Source organism: Sinohyriopsis cumingii, chromosome 16 (assembly GCF_028554795.1).
Source record: "Sinohyriopsis cumingii isolate HCF-2022 chromosome 16, ASM2855479v2, whole genome shotgun sequence".
NCBI lineage: Eukaryota > Metazoa > Mollusca > Bivalvia > Unionida > Unionidae > Sinohyriopsis > Sinohyriopsis cumingii.
The window spans coordinates 21,257,174-21,271,443 of NC_142976.1; the positions used below are offsets into that span (position 1 = coordinate 21,257,174).

The 14,270-nt window shown below is 38.5% G+C and overlaps 1 protein-coding gene across 1 annotated transcript in view; it reads right to left on the reverse strand.

The window, feature by feature from the left end:
* Positions 1 to 1,772: 1,772 nt before the first annotated feature.
* Positions 1,773 to 14,270, reverse strand: part of LOC149780050 (uncharacterized) — a 31,515-nt gene continuing 19,017 nt past the window's right edge. The window contains exons 4-5 of the mRNA XM_089936804.1: positions 7,936 to 8,172; positions 1,773 to 4,368 (exon numbers count right to left, since the gene is read on the reverse strand). Of these exons, the coding sequence (XP_089792930.1) occupies positions 4,217 to 4,368; positions 7,936 to 8,172 (389 nt within the window). The 3' untranslated portion in view covers positions 1,773 to 4,216. The remainder of the gene's footprint in view (positions 4,369 to 7,935; positions 8,173 to 14,270) is intronic.

Below are 14,270 nucleotides of genomic sequence, written 5' to 3' on the forward strand. Positions count from 1 at the left end.
AGGCCTAGTTGCTAGGAAAAAATCAAAATATCATTAAGGCCTAAATGCTAGAAAAAAAAGTGAAATAGCAGTTAGGTCTGCTTGCTAGATAAAAGTGAATTAGTAGTAAGGCCTACTTAATAAGAAAAAGAATGAATTAGCAGTAAGGCCTACTTACTAGGAAAAGATTGAAATGGTAAGGCTTACTAGGTCAAAGAGTGAAAGGCCTAGTTGCTTGGAAAGAGTGAAATAGCAGTAAGGCCTAATTGCTAGGAAAAACTGAAATGAACATGAAGGCCTACTTGTTAGAAAAAGATTGAAATGAGCAGTAAGGCATAGTTGATAGGATCAAGAGTGAAATAGCAATAAGGCATAGTTGCTAGGAAAAAGTGAATTGTAAGGCCTAGATGTACGGAAAAAGTGAATTAGCAGTAAAGCTCACTTACTCTGAAAGAGAATTAAATAAGCAATAAGGCATAGTGATAGGAAATCGAGTGAATTAGCAGTAATGCATACCTGCTAAGAAATATAATGAAATAAGCGGGAATGCCTACTTGCTAGGCAAAATAGTTAAATGAGTAATACAGCCTGCTTGCTAGGAAAAAAATAAAATGGGCAGTAAGGCATAGTTGATATTCAATAGATTGAAATAGCAGTAAGGCCTACTTGCTAGGATCAGTGAAATGAACAGTAAGGCCTACTTGCTAAACAAGAATGAACTGATCAGTGAGGAATAGTTGATGGGAGAAAGAGGGAAAAGCAGTAAAGCTACGTTCTTGGAAAATGAATGAAATAAGTAGAGAGGCATGGTTGATAGGAAATAGGGTGAATTAGCAGTTATTCCTATTTGCTGAGTGACATGAGCAGTAAGGCCTGCTTGCTAGGAAAAAGAGTGACATGAGTAGTAATGTCTGCTTGCTAGGAAAAGGAATGAAATGGGCAGTAAGGTATAGTTGATATGAAATGGATTAAAATATTAAGGCCTAATTGCTAGGATGAGTGAAATGAGCTGTAGGACCTACTTGCTAGGAAAAAGTGAATTAGCAGCAAGGCAAATCGGGAAAAAGTCGTGAGAAATGCTAAATATTTCCCGACCGTGAAAAGTCCTTGAATTTCGCAAATATTTATGAAAGTCGGGAAAAACCCGGGAATTTTCCGCCAACACTTGAAGCCAGAAACAAGTATGTAATTGAGTCATAACTGAACTGTTCATGAGTTAAATTTATCGAGTTCTGACCGGTATATTCGGAGATTGCAGAATGGATCATTTAGGTGCTTGCCGTAAACATATTTGTCGAGCCATTCCAAACATTTCAGTGTATTATATTCGGCTAGTATACTGCATGTTGCAGACAGGTCGATATCGGCATACTTTCTTAAATGTAAAGTTGAAAGCCAGTCTATCATCACTAGAAGCCAACATGGTGTCGGCAAAGCAGTGTCGCTTACCAGATGTCTTCGTAAACTTGAATGCTGTTACAGCGTGTCATATCTGCTTGAAATTGATATGAAAATTGTATATTTTCTGAGATATGTTACATTGTTATTGTCTTTAATCTTCTGAAAGACGAGATGAAACTATGGCGTTGATGAAATTTGACCTGGTAATCGCGATCTGTACTGCTAGGTCTAATCGCACGAGCATACAAATTTTGCAACCCACATGTTCATGGCATGAAAGATTTAGTAGTCGCCTGACATGAATAATAACCCGTTTCAAATGTAGAAAACAAATTAAATGAAAGTCATATACTTTTTGCAATAATAAAGAACACAAAACGAGAAAACAAAACAATTATTTATACATTTATTCCGAACACAATTGCACTGGGTTTGTTGTATCACGTGACTAACAGGTTTGACACGTGCTATATGCTTAATGAATATGACTCGACAGATTGCGGCTACAGTGACAAATTTCCGGTCGTTGTTCTCGATATAAATATTTTGCGAATTATATGTTCTTTCTGGTTTTTACAAAAGGTATCAGACTTTCATTTAATATATTTGAATTTTTGCACAACAACATTAGGTGTTTGCTGTTAATATTACGTGACTATCGGATCTCCGATGTGGTAGTCTTGTGACTAGTAATGTAAATGGCGAATAATGGGTAAAGTTTCATCTATGCTATAGTATTGTCTAGTATGTTAGCAGATTAAAGAGATAACGAATACTTGTAATTTCTAAGAAATAATCTTTTTCCTATTGATTTCATGCAGGTTTGACTCTGACTTAACATCATTTAAGTTTGCTAGGTCCGTTGGTAAGCAACTACCATATGCCATTACCGCACCGTGGCGGCAAATTCCATTTTTTAAATTTTAGAATAGGCAATTTATCTGACCTCACATTTCAACCTAGATGTCCGAATGGGAAAAATGTGGTGGGAATATTCGGAGTAAACACTAATAAGAAAAATGGACTGACATTCGTTTTAAGTCAGATTTGTAGTCCAGAATGTCTAATCTCAGAGCTGAACTTCGTTGCTAAACTTTTACACTGCGTCATGTAGCTTAAAGGGTTGGTTTCAGATATTATTTAGGTCGCAGGAGAAATGCGGGATTGACATTCCTTGTATTAAATATTACAAAACAATACAAGCTCCTGTGAGTATCTATACAGGTTTTGGGGTCTGGTTTATCGCTCTACAAGCAGACATTTTACAGAAAATTAGTCCTTTTTTATATAGTATATCATTTTGAAGGTCTTTATTGTCAAAATTGAATCAACCCTTTTTGTAAATGGTTTTTTAAATCATGGATTTTACCAGATCGTCTTAAGGAGGTGAGGTTGTTTTAAAAATCTTGTTTTGGGTTTTATTGAGACAGGGTTTAAGCCATTTATATAAGATAAAATTATACTACTTTCCATTTAAGGTATTTTTTTTTTCATACTGTGATACGACATGTTTGTTTTGTAGAACATGCATATAGACTTATCTTGATTTACAACTGATTATTCTGATCTATTTAAAATTAAATGTTTTAAAGGAAACGAGTAATTTATGTTCATTATGTTGTTCCCTCATATCAACGTAATGCAGGTCAGCCAAGTATTGTTATGACTTTTATTCTGTACATTGAAATGACTTATATGCCACTTTACAGGAATATACAGTAATCGAACTTGTTTCATGTGATACATTTTGTGGTTCAGTGCATCTTCTTTTCTGACTTAGGTGTTCTGGCAGTCTCGAAATAGAAACATCTTTCATTTAAATTTTTAAAAAAATTGCATGTTTTATAAGCTAAACTGTGCTTTAATTCCATTCAGTAATGGTCTAATGTGAAACTTGAAAAACTTAATTTGTTCCTGGAAATGACCTGGAAATTTATCTTTAAAAAAGCATGGAAATCATGTTGCTAGGACATAAATGAATTAGTGGCATTTAATCTAGAATTATATTTGACACGTAACAAACCGAGCCATAATCAAAGGAGTTAGTGCAGTTGATAATTTGGAACATATTAACTTTCGTTAATTTTAGTTGTGAACTTCAGGAATTTGGTTGGAGTAAAGTTTACAAAAAAGTAATTTTTATTCTGTACTTAATGTGCTACTGTAGCTATGACAAATGTAAATTTTACAGATTCTTTTAACCTCCATATCAGACCGTTAAGCATTATCCTTCACCCACCCCCATCTGTATGATGTAATTTTTCAACAGGTCATAATACCACAAGTAAGTGGCAAGCGAATGGATGTATTAACCGATATCTTCAGATTGTTCTAAACATTGGGAGTCGTGGTCGCTTCATTGTTAGAGTGCTGTCGGTTTGATACAGAGGCGTAGCTGGGGGGGGGGGGGCAGGGGGGTACATATGTCCCCGGGCGCCAAGGTACAGGGGCGCCAAAATGAGGCTAACAACGTTACATTATGATAAGTAAACAAGGGTAATATTAAAAAATGTGATTAAACGGGGAGGGGGCTGGGGCGCCAATTTTATAGTTCGTCCCCGGGCGCAAAATATCATAGCTACGCCTCTGGTTTGATACATGCCGGGCCAGCATGGATAGCATGCCTCGGTGTGTCTTAGGGAAAGACATTTAGCATTTATGTGATAAAAATGCCGTTTAAACCACAAAGAATTTTTTTTAGAGCAAGATTTTATGTCAGCAATGTCATATTGTAAAAGTGAAAACTGTTATACTGTTATTTGCAAAGTTTTTTTATGTGTATCAACAAGAGACCTTTAAAAAACATCTCCGGCATCAAAACAACTTGTGTACACTTTCATGATAAAAAGCACACAATAGGTAAAAGAATTAAAACAAGGCTGTGAACGATGGTGCTTGCAGACGAAGGGCTGTAAAACGATTCCACGCTATGGAAATCTGCCATCACTTGTCCAGTTTTCAATAAAATAGACATCGCTTTATAATCAGCTGTAAAAGAAAATCAACTAAATAGAATAAGAATGATTCGTCATAATGGGTATGTCACGAACGTATTAATTTGAATATGAGCTTCACCCCAAACCACTTATTTGCCTATCATTTTGTCAGCTCAGTCATGTTAATTGTCTTTATATACATTAATAATACAATCTAGTATTCTTGGAAAATATTGCTAAATAGTTTGAGAGAAATTTTCAGATTTTGTTGCCGTATTTCATATTCATTAACAGTAGAAAAATGATACGTAAAATAAATAATTATATTGTGGCATTATTTATTGGCAAATTTCAAGAACGACACGAGCTATGTTGTCAAGAAGTTAAGTGCAACTTGCGTTATCACAGTAACAGTAACCTTATTATACAGTTACAATAATAAAAAAATGAACTCGAAAAGACGTAATGTGATAGCGTGTGTGAGTGAGTGAGTGAAAGAGGGAGGGATGAAACAACTTTGTGTCAGTGTGATCTGTATTTTCAGTTATTTGACCAATGCGCAGTGGCATACTAAGACTAAATGTCGCCCGGAGCGAACATGAAGACGCAGAGGAGCCCCATAATCTCAGGCACCGGGGACAACCGCCCCTCCCACTTCCTCGTTAGTACGCTACCGCAGTTGTGATCTTCCTCACGTCCAAGAACCACTACTATACTTTATTATCAATTATCACCTCTAAAATTGTTCTTATTTTAATTAAGATATCGATTGTCACAAGAACCACATGATTGTGCAGTGTTATTTACATGCTAAATAAATAGGCTTAGAACTTTGGCTAGTTTAGTGCATTTGACATGAGATTGGGGCGAGATCGACACAAGAGATAGAATTAGTAAGGCAGCTAATAGATAAATGAGTTGCCCATTCATAGGAAAATGAAAACCTTGCCAGTGTGCTGCATTGTCAAAACGAACGTGGATGTAGTAATGGCAAGGGATCACACGCATCACCTGTTATTCGTACTCACAAATAAAGATAGCATTAGAGGGGTGCTTCAATAAAATGTTAATTATATCCAAGTCAAAAACAGTAGAAGCACTTAAAAGATATACATAATGGACTTCACCTAGTCAGTAACTCAAATTTATGCTAGAAAATGACAATGATTCTATATTTTATTTTCATATTACCATGATGACACAATAAGATTAATTGACCAGTGGTCTGCGTCTTCACTTTGGCATTTACTGAGATGTAATTTTTGCCGAATAAAAAACATCAAATTGTTTCCGAACTCGTTTTAAAATGCACGTGGTTCGTTGCTACAGCGTCCTCCTTAGCAAAGAGCACTTTTAACGATCTCAATTGAGGCCATGCACTGTAAATTTCATTGTCCAGCTGATGCAAAGACAATAAGGTTTTCCTGCATGGTGAATATTTCTTTATTTCTTGATCTCGTGTTTCACTGTTCGATTGTAATACGCGAAGTTAACGATTAGACCAGGCCAGTGTCCATTGAAGCAAATAGCTACATTTTTAATTTGGAATTATGTTAGAAAAAATATGAGTAATTTGACATACCTATATCGTACATCTGGTTCTACAAAGCCGTTTGAAACGTGAACGTTTTTTCTTGATTGAAGTTGACATCAAGACACGTAGTTAAAAATGAGTAAAATAATGAAATGATCGGTGGCCTTTACTTCACGATCATAAATGGTGATTCTTTTATTTCTTAATATTCTGATTCATTATTGAAGGCATCACTACAGAACTTGGCCAAAGTTAATTACCATTTATAACATATGCGTAGCAAACAATACTTTTGTATTTATACATGTCTCAATCTTACGTTGGTGTATTTTCGAAACCGTTTTGAAATGGGGAACCACTGCAATTTTAACATCAAACACGACGATTAAAACTAATACTATAGAAAGACAGCCCAACCCACCTTAATTGTATATGATTTGATTTTAATATGTCATTAAATTTGTAAAACTAATGGCCTTTATATTTTATTTTTTTTTTGTGTGCAAAGTAGATTTTCTTAATATAATTTTTTTTATATAGATTTAAAGGATTTGGCAAAAGAAACAAAGTGTTATCTATTAAGAATATAAGATATATAATCAATAATTATTGTTATTTTAGATGGTATACGACAAATTAAAAATTATGAAAACTACATGAAATACGGTTATGTAAATTTGTCTATGTTATAAAGTTGAAAGCTATGTAGGTGTCCGTGATCCTTAGCGAGAGATATGATAAATAATTGGCTCATGGATAATTGCACAACCGTTTACACATGGATTGCAGTTATGATTGTTTAGATATCCAATTAGATTGTTGATAAGCAGTGGGTGAATGATACTTAGGAAAGTCAGATTGTTTGAAGGACAACATTTTCAATTATTAACGTGTAGGAAACCGTGCCTAGAATTTGGGATTGCTTCGTTCAGGATGCACACGATGCGACAAAAGAGTTTGAATCCTACTGTAACAAACAAACCATGTCAATTTTGTTCAGCATGAAATGAGGAATCGGTTGTAAAAATTACAATGGAAATAAAATACCAAGTTTGGTATGCAACAGCAGTGCTACAAGTCATAACTACACCATGATGTTAACTACACAACATCACCCCCCACCCCCCAATTTCGCAAGTTTATCAAATATCTTTAGTCTTCACTGGAAGATTTTTGTACAAGTTTATTATCAGATTGGAACTATATATATATATATATATATATATATATATATATATATATATATATATATATATATATATATATATATATATATATACACATTAGCTAAAAATGAATATGTCTATAATTCATGAAGGATGTTTCATTCAAGATATAGTGTGCTTATCATGCGTTTTTTATATTTTAATTTCAGTTGAATTTTCCCCACATAATGTAAGTTTTTGATTTTACAACTAATGTCCAAACATGACACAAAACGGGAGTCCATTTAAGTTTTATAGCTGGCAGCAGTAGGGGCACAACGCTTTCCTTAGCTTAAACCCTAGTCTGCGAATAGTTTAAGGGAAAAAATCTTAGCTTCTTCAAAGAAATGCACCAGTTAGGAAACGAAGCCCTTTTGTTGAATAAGCGATAAATGCAATCATTTACAACATATTTTACAAGTTGTATAATTTGATTGTGTCAAAGCAGGTGAAGGCGGTAAGGTCACAGTTTTACATATACATATTTTATTTCATTTGTAAAAATAACGTAAATAAATGAAAACTGTTTATTTATATATGAACAATGCTGACTAACTTTTCAAACAGTTTGTGATTTTACTATAAATTTTGTAGAACTCATGTTGACTCTTTCAGTCATTTGTAATAACTTATTTATCCTAAGTTATTAGTTTTTACTTTAACGACGAGCTGATAGTCAGTCATAGCTTGGTTGACAGGGAGAAGCAGGAAGTTTTTTTTATTTACATAAGGTCACTAGGGTTCACTTGGCAAGGAAATACCTCATGACTCTACAGTTTGAGTTTAGCTATTACACTTTGACTCTGAATTGCAAAAACTCACCATGAGATAAGTTAGTGTCATCTGCTCTAAAAGTTTGGATACAAAGACTGAGGCATACCTGATGCAAACAGTGTTGTAATGTTATTCATATCCCTCATCGGTCCAAAGAAAATTGTATCATTTTTCGTTCTTGGCCAGCCCTGTCCACCCAACATCTGCCACTTAGCTTGCTTGATAATTCTGACATCGGAACGGCCACCATATTTAATGTACATTGGACCTATCAGATTCTCAGCTTCGGTGTTGTATATACTATTCATTCCAGACACAGCACCAAAAACGTGGGCTTTGTATCCTGTCGATACAAATTAAAACGACGATTATTTTTAATTTCATCTTCGCGAGGAGAAAAAAAAATGGAAGACATTTTATATCCTGCTTTTTAACGCAGCGCATTGTGAGGAGATGAAAATGTGGATCTTCTCTTAATGGAAATTATCAAATTTAAGACCATGATGGAGAATGCAATGAAATTATCAAATTTAAGACCATGATGGAGAATGCAATGAAATTATCAAATTTAAGACCATGATGGAGAATGCAATGAAATTATCAAATTTAAGACCATGATGGAGAATGCAATGAAATTATCAAATTTAAGACCATGATGGAGGATGCAATGATCTTTGTTCTCGATTTCAAACATGAATATAACATGATGTAGAATATTGTTATTTTTGTCTCGATTCCAAACTACAAGGTACCATGATGGAGAATGCAATGATCTTTTTTCTCGATACCGAAATAGAATGTTACATGATGGAGGAAGCAATTATCCTTATTCTTGATTATAAATGTGAGGGTAACCTTGATGCAGAAAGCAATTATCTTTTTTCTCGATTCTGAACTTTAGTGTAACATGATTGAAAATTATATTATTTTTATTCTGGATTCTGATCATCAACTTACCGTGATGGAGAATGCAATTATCTTTTTTCTCAACCAGCTTAACATGATAGAAAATGTGGTTATCTTTGTTTTCGTTTCTGAACATCAAATGTACCCGTGATGGAGATGCAGTTATCTTCATCACTGTTTCCAATCAATAATGTAACATGATGGAGAATGCAATTATCTTTATTCTAGATTCCGCGCTTTAGTCGAACATGAACTGGTAAATGCAAGTATGATTGTTTGCGATTGTGAATGCCAATTTATAACATGACGGAGAATGCAGTTATCTTTATTCTCGAATCTGAGCATCAATGTACCTGATCATTGTGTCCACATCAAAGTTGAAGGACATGTTCATCGAGATTACCAAGTATGACCTTCAATCTGATCACTGAGGTTTGTACAATTTGTTTATTTGATGGGTAGTGGCACATAAACGAGAGGTTATATTGCGCAGGGGCACTACTTCTGCTACTGCTACTACTACTACTAAAAATATTATATTTATAGAGAAGGGCTCGTTTAGTCTATGACTCTCCTCTGAGGTCCTCTGAAGAAGAGAGTATAATGATATAAATATTATAAAAGATAATAATTAATATTTATTTTATTTTAACAGGTCTTTGCTATTAAATTCTGTAATTTATTACGAATGCACACATAATTATGTAGCATTACATTATATTATTTATTACACTCATAAGTGTGTAGTATTACATTCTGTAATTTATAACACATAATTATGAAGTATTACATTCTGTAATTTATTACACACATAATTATGTAGTATTACATTCTGTAATTTATTACACACATATTTATGTAGTCTCCAAGTAATATTTCCACAGATTTACATGTAAAAGAAGCTTGTTCTATAGAACTGTGCCAGAGTACTGGAGTTTATTTAAACTGCATTTTTCTTGACTTTGGTGGATGAAGGTGTCCCTGTGATTGATGATCTCAACTGATACAGTTTTGATAGGCCTGACTAATCCGGTAGATACTCTGGTGCAGCTCCTTTTTGGCATTAATCTACAAAAACTTCCTTGTCAAATTCACATCTATCAGTTTGTAAACCATTTAGTTATGTAGGAATGCTTTTCATGAATAATTAATTGAAGCATCTAAACTAATGGGCACTGCCCTTATCTGAAGTTTGTGAATCTTGTTAGACTGAGATTAGGCACTGTTACCACATACAATTGACAATAATCAAATGTTGTAAGTACATATGCATTGTAGCAAAGAATGCACATTTATGTAGGTAACACGGCTCCGGTGGCCTAGTGGTAGAGGGTCCGCCTCGGATGCGGGAGTTCGTTGGTTCGAACCCCGACTGAGTCATACCAAAGACTTTTATAATGGTACTAACATTTCCTCGCTTGGCGCTCAGCATTAAGAGGTTAGTGTTAGGACTGGTCAGCCTGGTGTCAGGATAGTGTGACTGAGTGGTACATGATGCTACATGTCTGCGGCATGATGCCCCAGTGCAAAACATCACTATAAACTGCGACATTGCAGACATCGTAGCCATATGACTGAAAAATTGTTAAAGCAACCTTACACACACACACACACACACACACACACACACACACACACACACACTATAGGTAACACTTTCTTGATTTCATTTTGTACGGCAATTTTGGAGGTCTGTGCTTTACAAACCTTGTCTGTATCACTATTCCATTTGAAATTATCTACAGACACACCTACACATTTTCATGTTTGATATTTTATAACTTGATAATTTATTGTAAGAGATTCTTTTTGGTTACCTAATTTTTCATGTTCATTCGATATCTCCAAACACACACATTTTGTTTCGCAGCATTAATTACCTTCATTGTTTTGGTTGTGCGTAATGTTGAACTTAAATAAAGTCTGAGCTTGATCTTGTTTGGAAAACTTCGTTATCGGAACTAGACGTATACAGTGTGGCATTGTCTGCAAACAAGACTGGTTTAATTTTGTGAATCCATTATTTAATGGAAGATCGTTTTCATATATAAGAAAGTGGAGTAGGCCTACAACATCTTTTGGGGCCTCTAAAAGAATGGTACTATTTTGTGGCAAATGCCATCCGACCCAGATTAAGAATTCATGGACCATTAAAATCCAATCCAGTGTAAGAATTCGTTGAACAAAGCCATCCAATCCAGGTAAAAAATTCGTCGGCCAACGCCATCCAGTCCAGTTTAAGAATTAGTGGTTCAATACCATCCAGTCCACAGGATTTATTAATATTCAACATACTGAGCATACTAACAATCTCCGCTTCACTAACATTAGCTATTGAAAAATATCTACTATCAGGAAGAGCATCAAGTTCAATCGGGGTGTGAGTCTGTGTCCGAATATAGTGACTGAGATGCTTGTGAAACAAACTGAACAGATGATAAACATGGGTTGGATGTAAAACTTTCCATCTGATCACTCTGACGTAGTGACGAATGTATTCAACATCAATGTGCTCTGTCAGCATTTCAGGATGCCAAGTAGTAAATCGAGTATATTTGCACACCCGAGGATACAGCAAACACACATCGACGCATTTGATTTAATTCTCCTTGAGTTTTGTCCACGTCGTACAGTACATTTATTGCACTGATTCATCCAACAAAGAAACTATCGCGTTGATTCGAAGGTTCGATGTCCATCATATTGTTACATTACGTAATATATCTAAATTCTGAATCGGTTTTGAAAGGTGTATTGTAATCGTAGTCATAAATTTCTAAGGTTGACATTGCCTGGGGTGGGAGTGGGAGACAAGCGCCCCAATCCTCCAAAATGCCCCATACGGCCTGCGTCTCCTACTGCCTCTGTCAACTAAAATCCAGCTCCTGGCCTTCGCGAGTGGCTTAGATTTGAAGCCCGGCAGACCATGTTTTCTACTAACAGGAGAAGGGGTGAAGGCGGCCCACTGGCGCCTTAAAACCAGTTGCTTCGGGTAGATGGGACTCGTAAACCTTGGATGGTAGCTCATCTAGGAGAAGGAAAACTCCGATTCCAAACCTCTGCTGCCTTGTGGCTATACCCACTCATGGGAAAGGCTAAGGGAGTAAACCCCGACAGAAAATCCGGAGATGGAGTCCCTAAGGCGGTATGACATTGACTTCAACGTCATTCCGGCAACTCCTGCGACGCCGTTGGTGCCAAGCTGTATCGGCATTCGTCGTTCCCTTGGGCACACCAGCTGCGTGGAGAGGGGGGATCTGCTGCATGGGCAACAGCTGATTCTCCATACCACCCTGCCCAGGCTTCATAGCTCCACTGGAGAGGACACTCCAGCGTCGTCGTACGGCGTCGGCACAACACGAGAAGTAGCAGTTTACCGGTTCTAAGTCAAAGCTCGATTGGCGTAGAGCTTGGCGCCAGGGGTTACTTCTGACGGTGGGAGAGATCATCAGGTCTCACTGGACAGCTACCGCCCGCCTCAAGCTGGGCAGCCCCCAGTCAGTAAGGTGCTGCCCGCCATGGCCTGCCTGCTTCACTGGGTGCGTGGAGCTTAGAGAACCATCTCGACAAGTGGGCCACAAAACTCTGCACCAGGAAAGACTAAAAGAAGAAATAAACAGACTCCAACTCTTCGTTTTGCAACCTGGAACATCAGGACCATGTGTCCTGGATTGACCACTGACCTACTGCAGATCGACGATGCACGGAAGACTGCCGTCATTGACAGAGAACTCTCCCGACTGAACATCGACATTGCCTGCCTCCAGGAGACCCGACTGGCTGACAGCGGCACCATCAGGGAAGCCAATTACACATTCTTTTGGCAGGGGAAGCCCTTGGATGAACCTAGGCAGCATGGTGTAGGCTTTGCCGTCAAGAACACGCTAATCGCCTTCATTGAACCTCCATCATCAGGTACTGAGAGAATCCTTGCCCTCCGGCTGTCAACATCCTTAGGCCCGGTCAACATCTTCAGTGTGTACGCCCCAACCCTCTACTCCACCTACGAGGAGAAAGACAAGTTTTATGAGGCTCTGGATCAGGCAATATCCAGTATCCCCAACAATGAAAGCCTTTACTTACTAGGAGACTTCAATGCTAGAGTGGGAGCTGACCATGAGGCCTGGTCCACCTGTCTCGGTTTTTACGGAAGGGGCAAGATCAACGAGAATGGTCAGCGACTGCTGGAGATGTGCTGCTCCCACAGCCTATGTGTGACAAACACTTTCTTCAAATGCAAGGAGATCCACCAGGTGTCGTGGAGACACCCACGTTCACGCCACTGGCACCAGCTAGACCTCGTCATCACCAGGCGTGCAGAACTGGCCAGTGTCCTCCTTACCCGCAGCTACCACAGTGCCGATTGTGACACGGACCATTCCCTGGTGGCCAGCAAGGTGCGAATATTACCCAAGAAGCTGCACCACGCCAAGAAGAAGGGTCACCCACGTATCAACACCTACTGTGCAAGCAACCCAGAGAAAACACAGCAGTTCATCAGCAAACTGAAGAAAGCCCTCACCAAAGTGACACCTGATGACACCATTGATTCCAAGTGGTCCCATATCCGTGACTCTGTGTACAAATCAGCCATTACAGCTTACGGGAAGAGGGAGCGAAAGAATGTCGACTGGTATGAGGCAAACTGGGAGGAGATGGAGCCCGTGACTGAGGCAAAGAGGAAAGCCCTTCTGGCATACAAGGCTGCACCTAGCCCCAGAACACTACAAGCCCTCAGGATTGCAAGGAATAACGCCCAGAAGACCGCCCGCCGCTGTGCCAACACCTACTGGCTGAACCTTTGCAACAGTATACAGACAGCTGCTGACACCGGGGATACAAGAGGAATGTATGAGGGTATCAAAAAAGCGACAGGCCCCCCCAGCTACAAGACCGCCCCCCTCAAGTCCAAGACGGGCGAAGTCATCACAGACCAGGGGAAACAACTGCAGCGATGGGTTGAGCACTATCTTGAGCTATATGCAACCCAAAACAATGTCACTGGAACTGCCCTGGACGCCATTCCAGACCTGCCTGTCATGGAGGAGCTAGACACACAGCCCACCCTGGAAGAGCTCAGAAAAGCCATCGATTGCCTTGCCTGTGGGAAGGCTCCTGGAAGCGATGGCATTCCGCCTGAAGTCCTCAAGAGCGGAAAACCAGCACTGCTCCAGCCCCTACACACACTCCTCTGCCTTTGCTGGGAACAGGGATACATCCCACAGGACATGCGTGATGCCAACATCGTCACTTTGTACAAAAACAAAGGAGACCGTAGCGACTGCAACAACTATCGGGGCATCTACCTCCTCAGCATCGTCGGAAAGGCCTTCGCCCGTGTTGCCTTGGCACGCTTGCAGATCCTAGCCTCCCGCGTCTACCCAGAATCCCAGTGTGGATTTCGAGCCGGCAGGTCAACTGTAGACATGATCTTCTCACTACGTCAGCTGCAGGAGAAGTGTCGCGAGCAGCGGATGCCCCTCTACATTGCCTTCATAGACCTGACGAAGGCGTTTGACATGGTTAGTCGGAGTG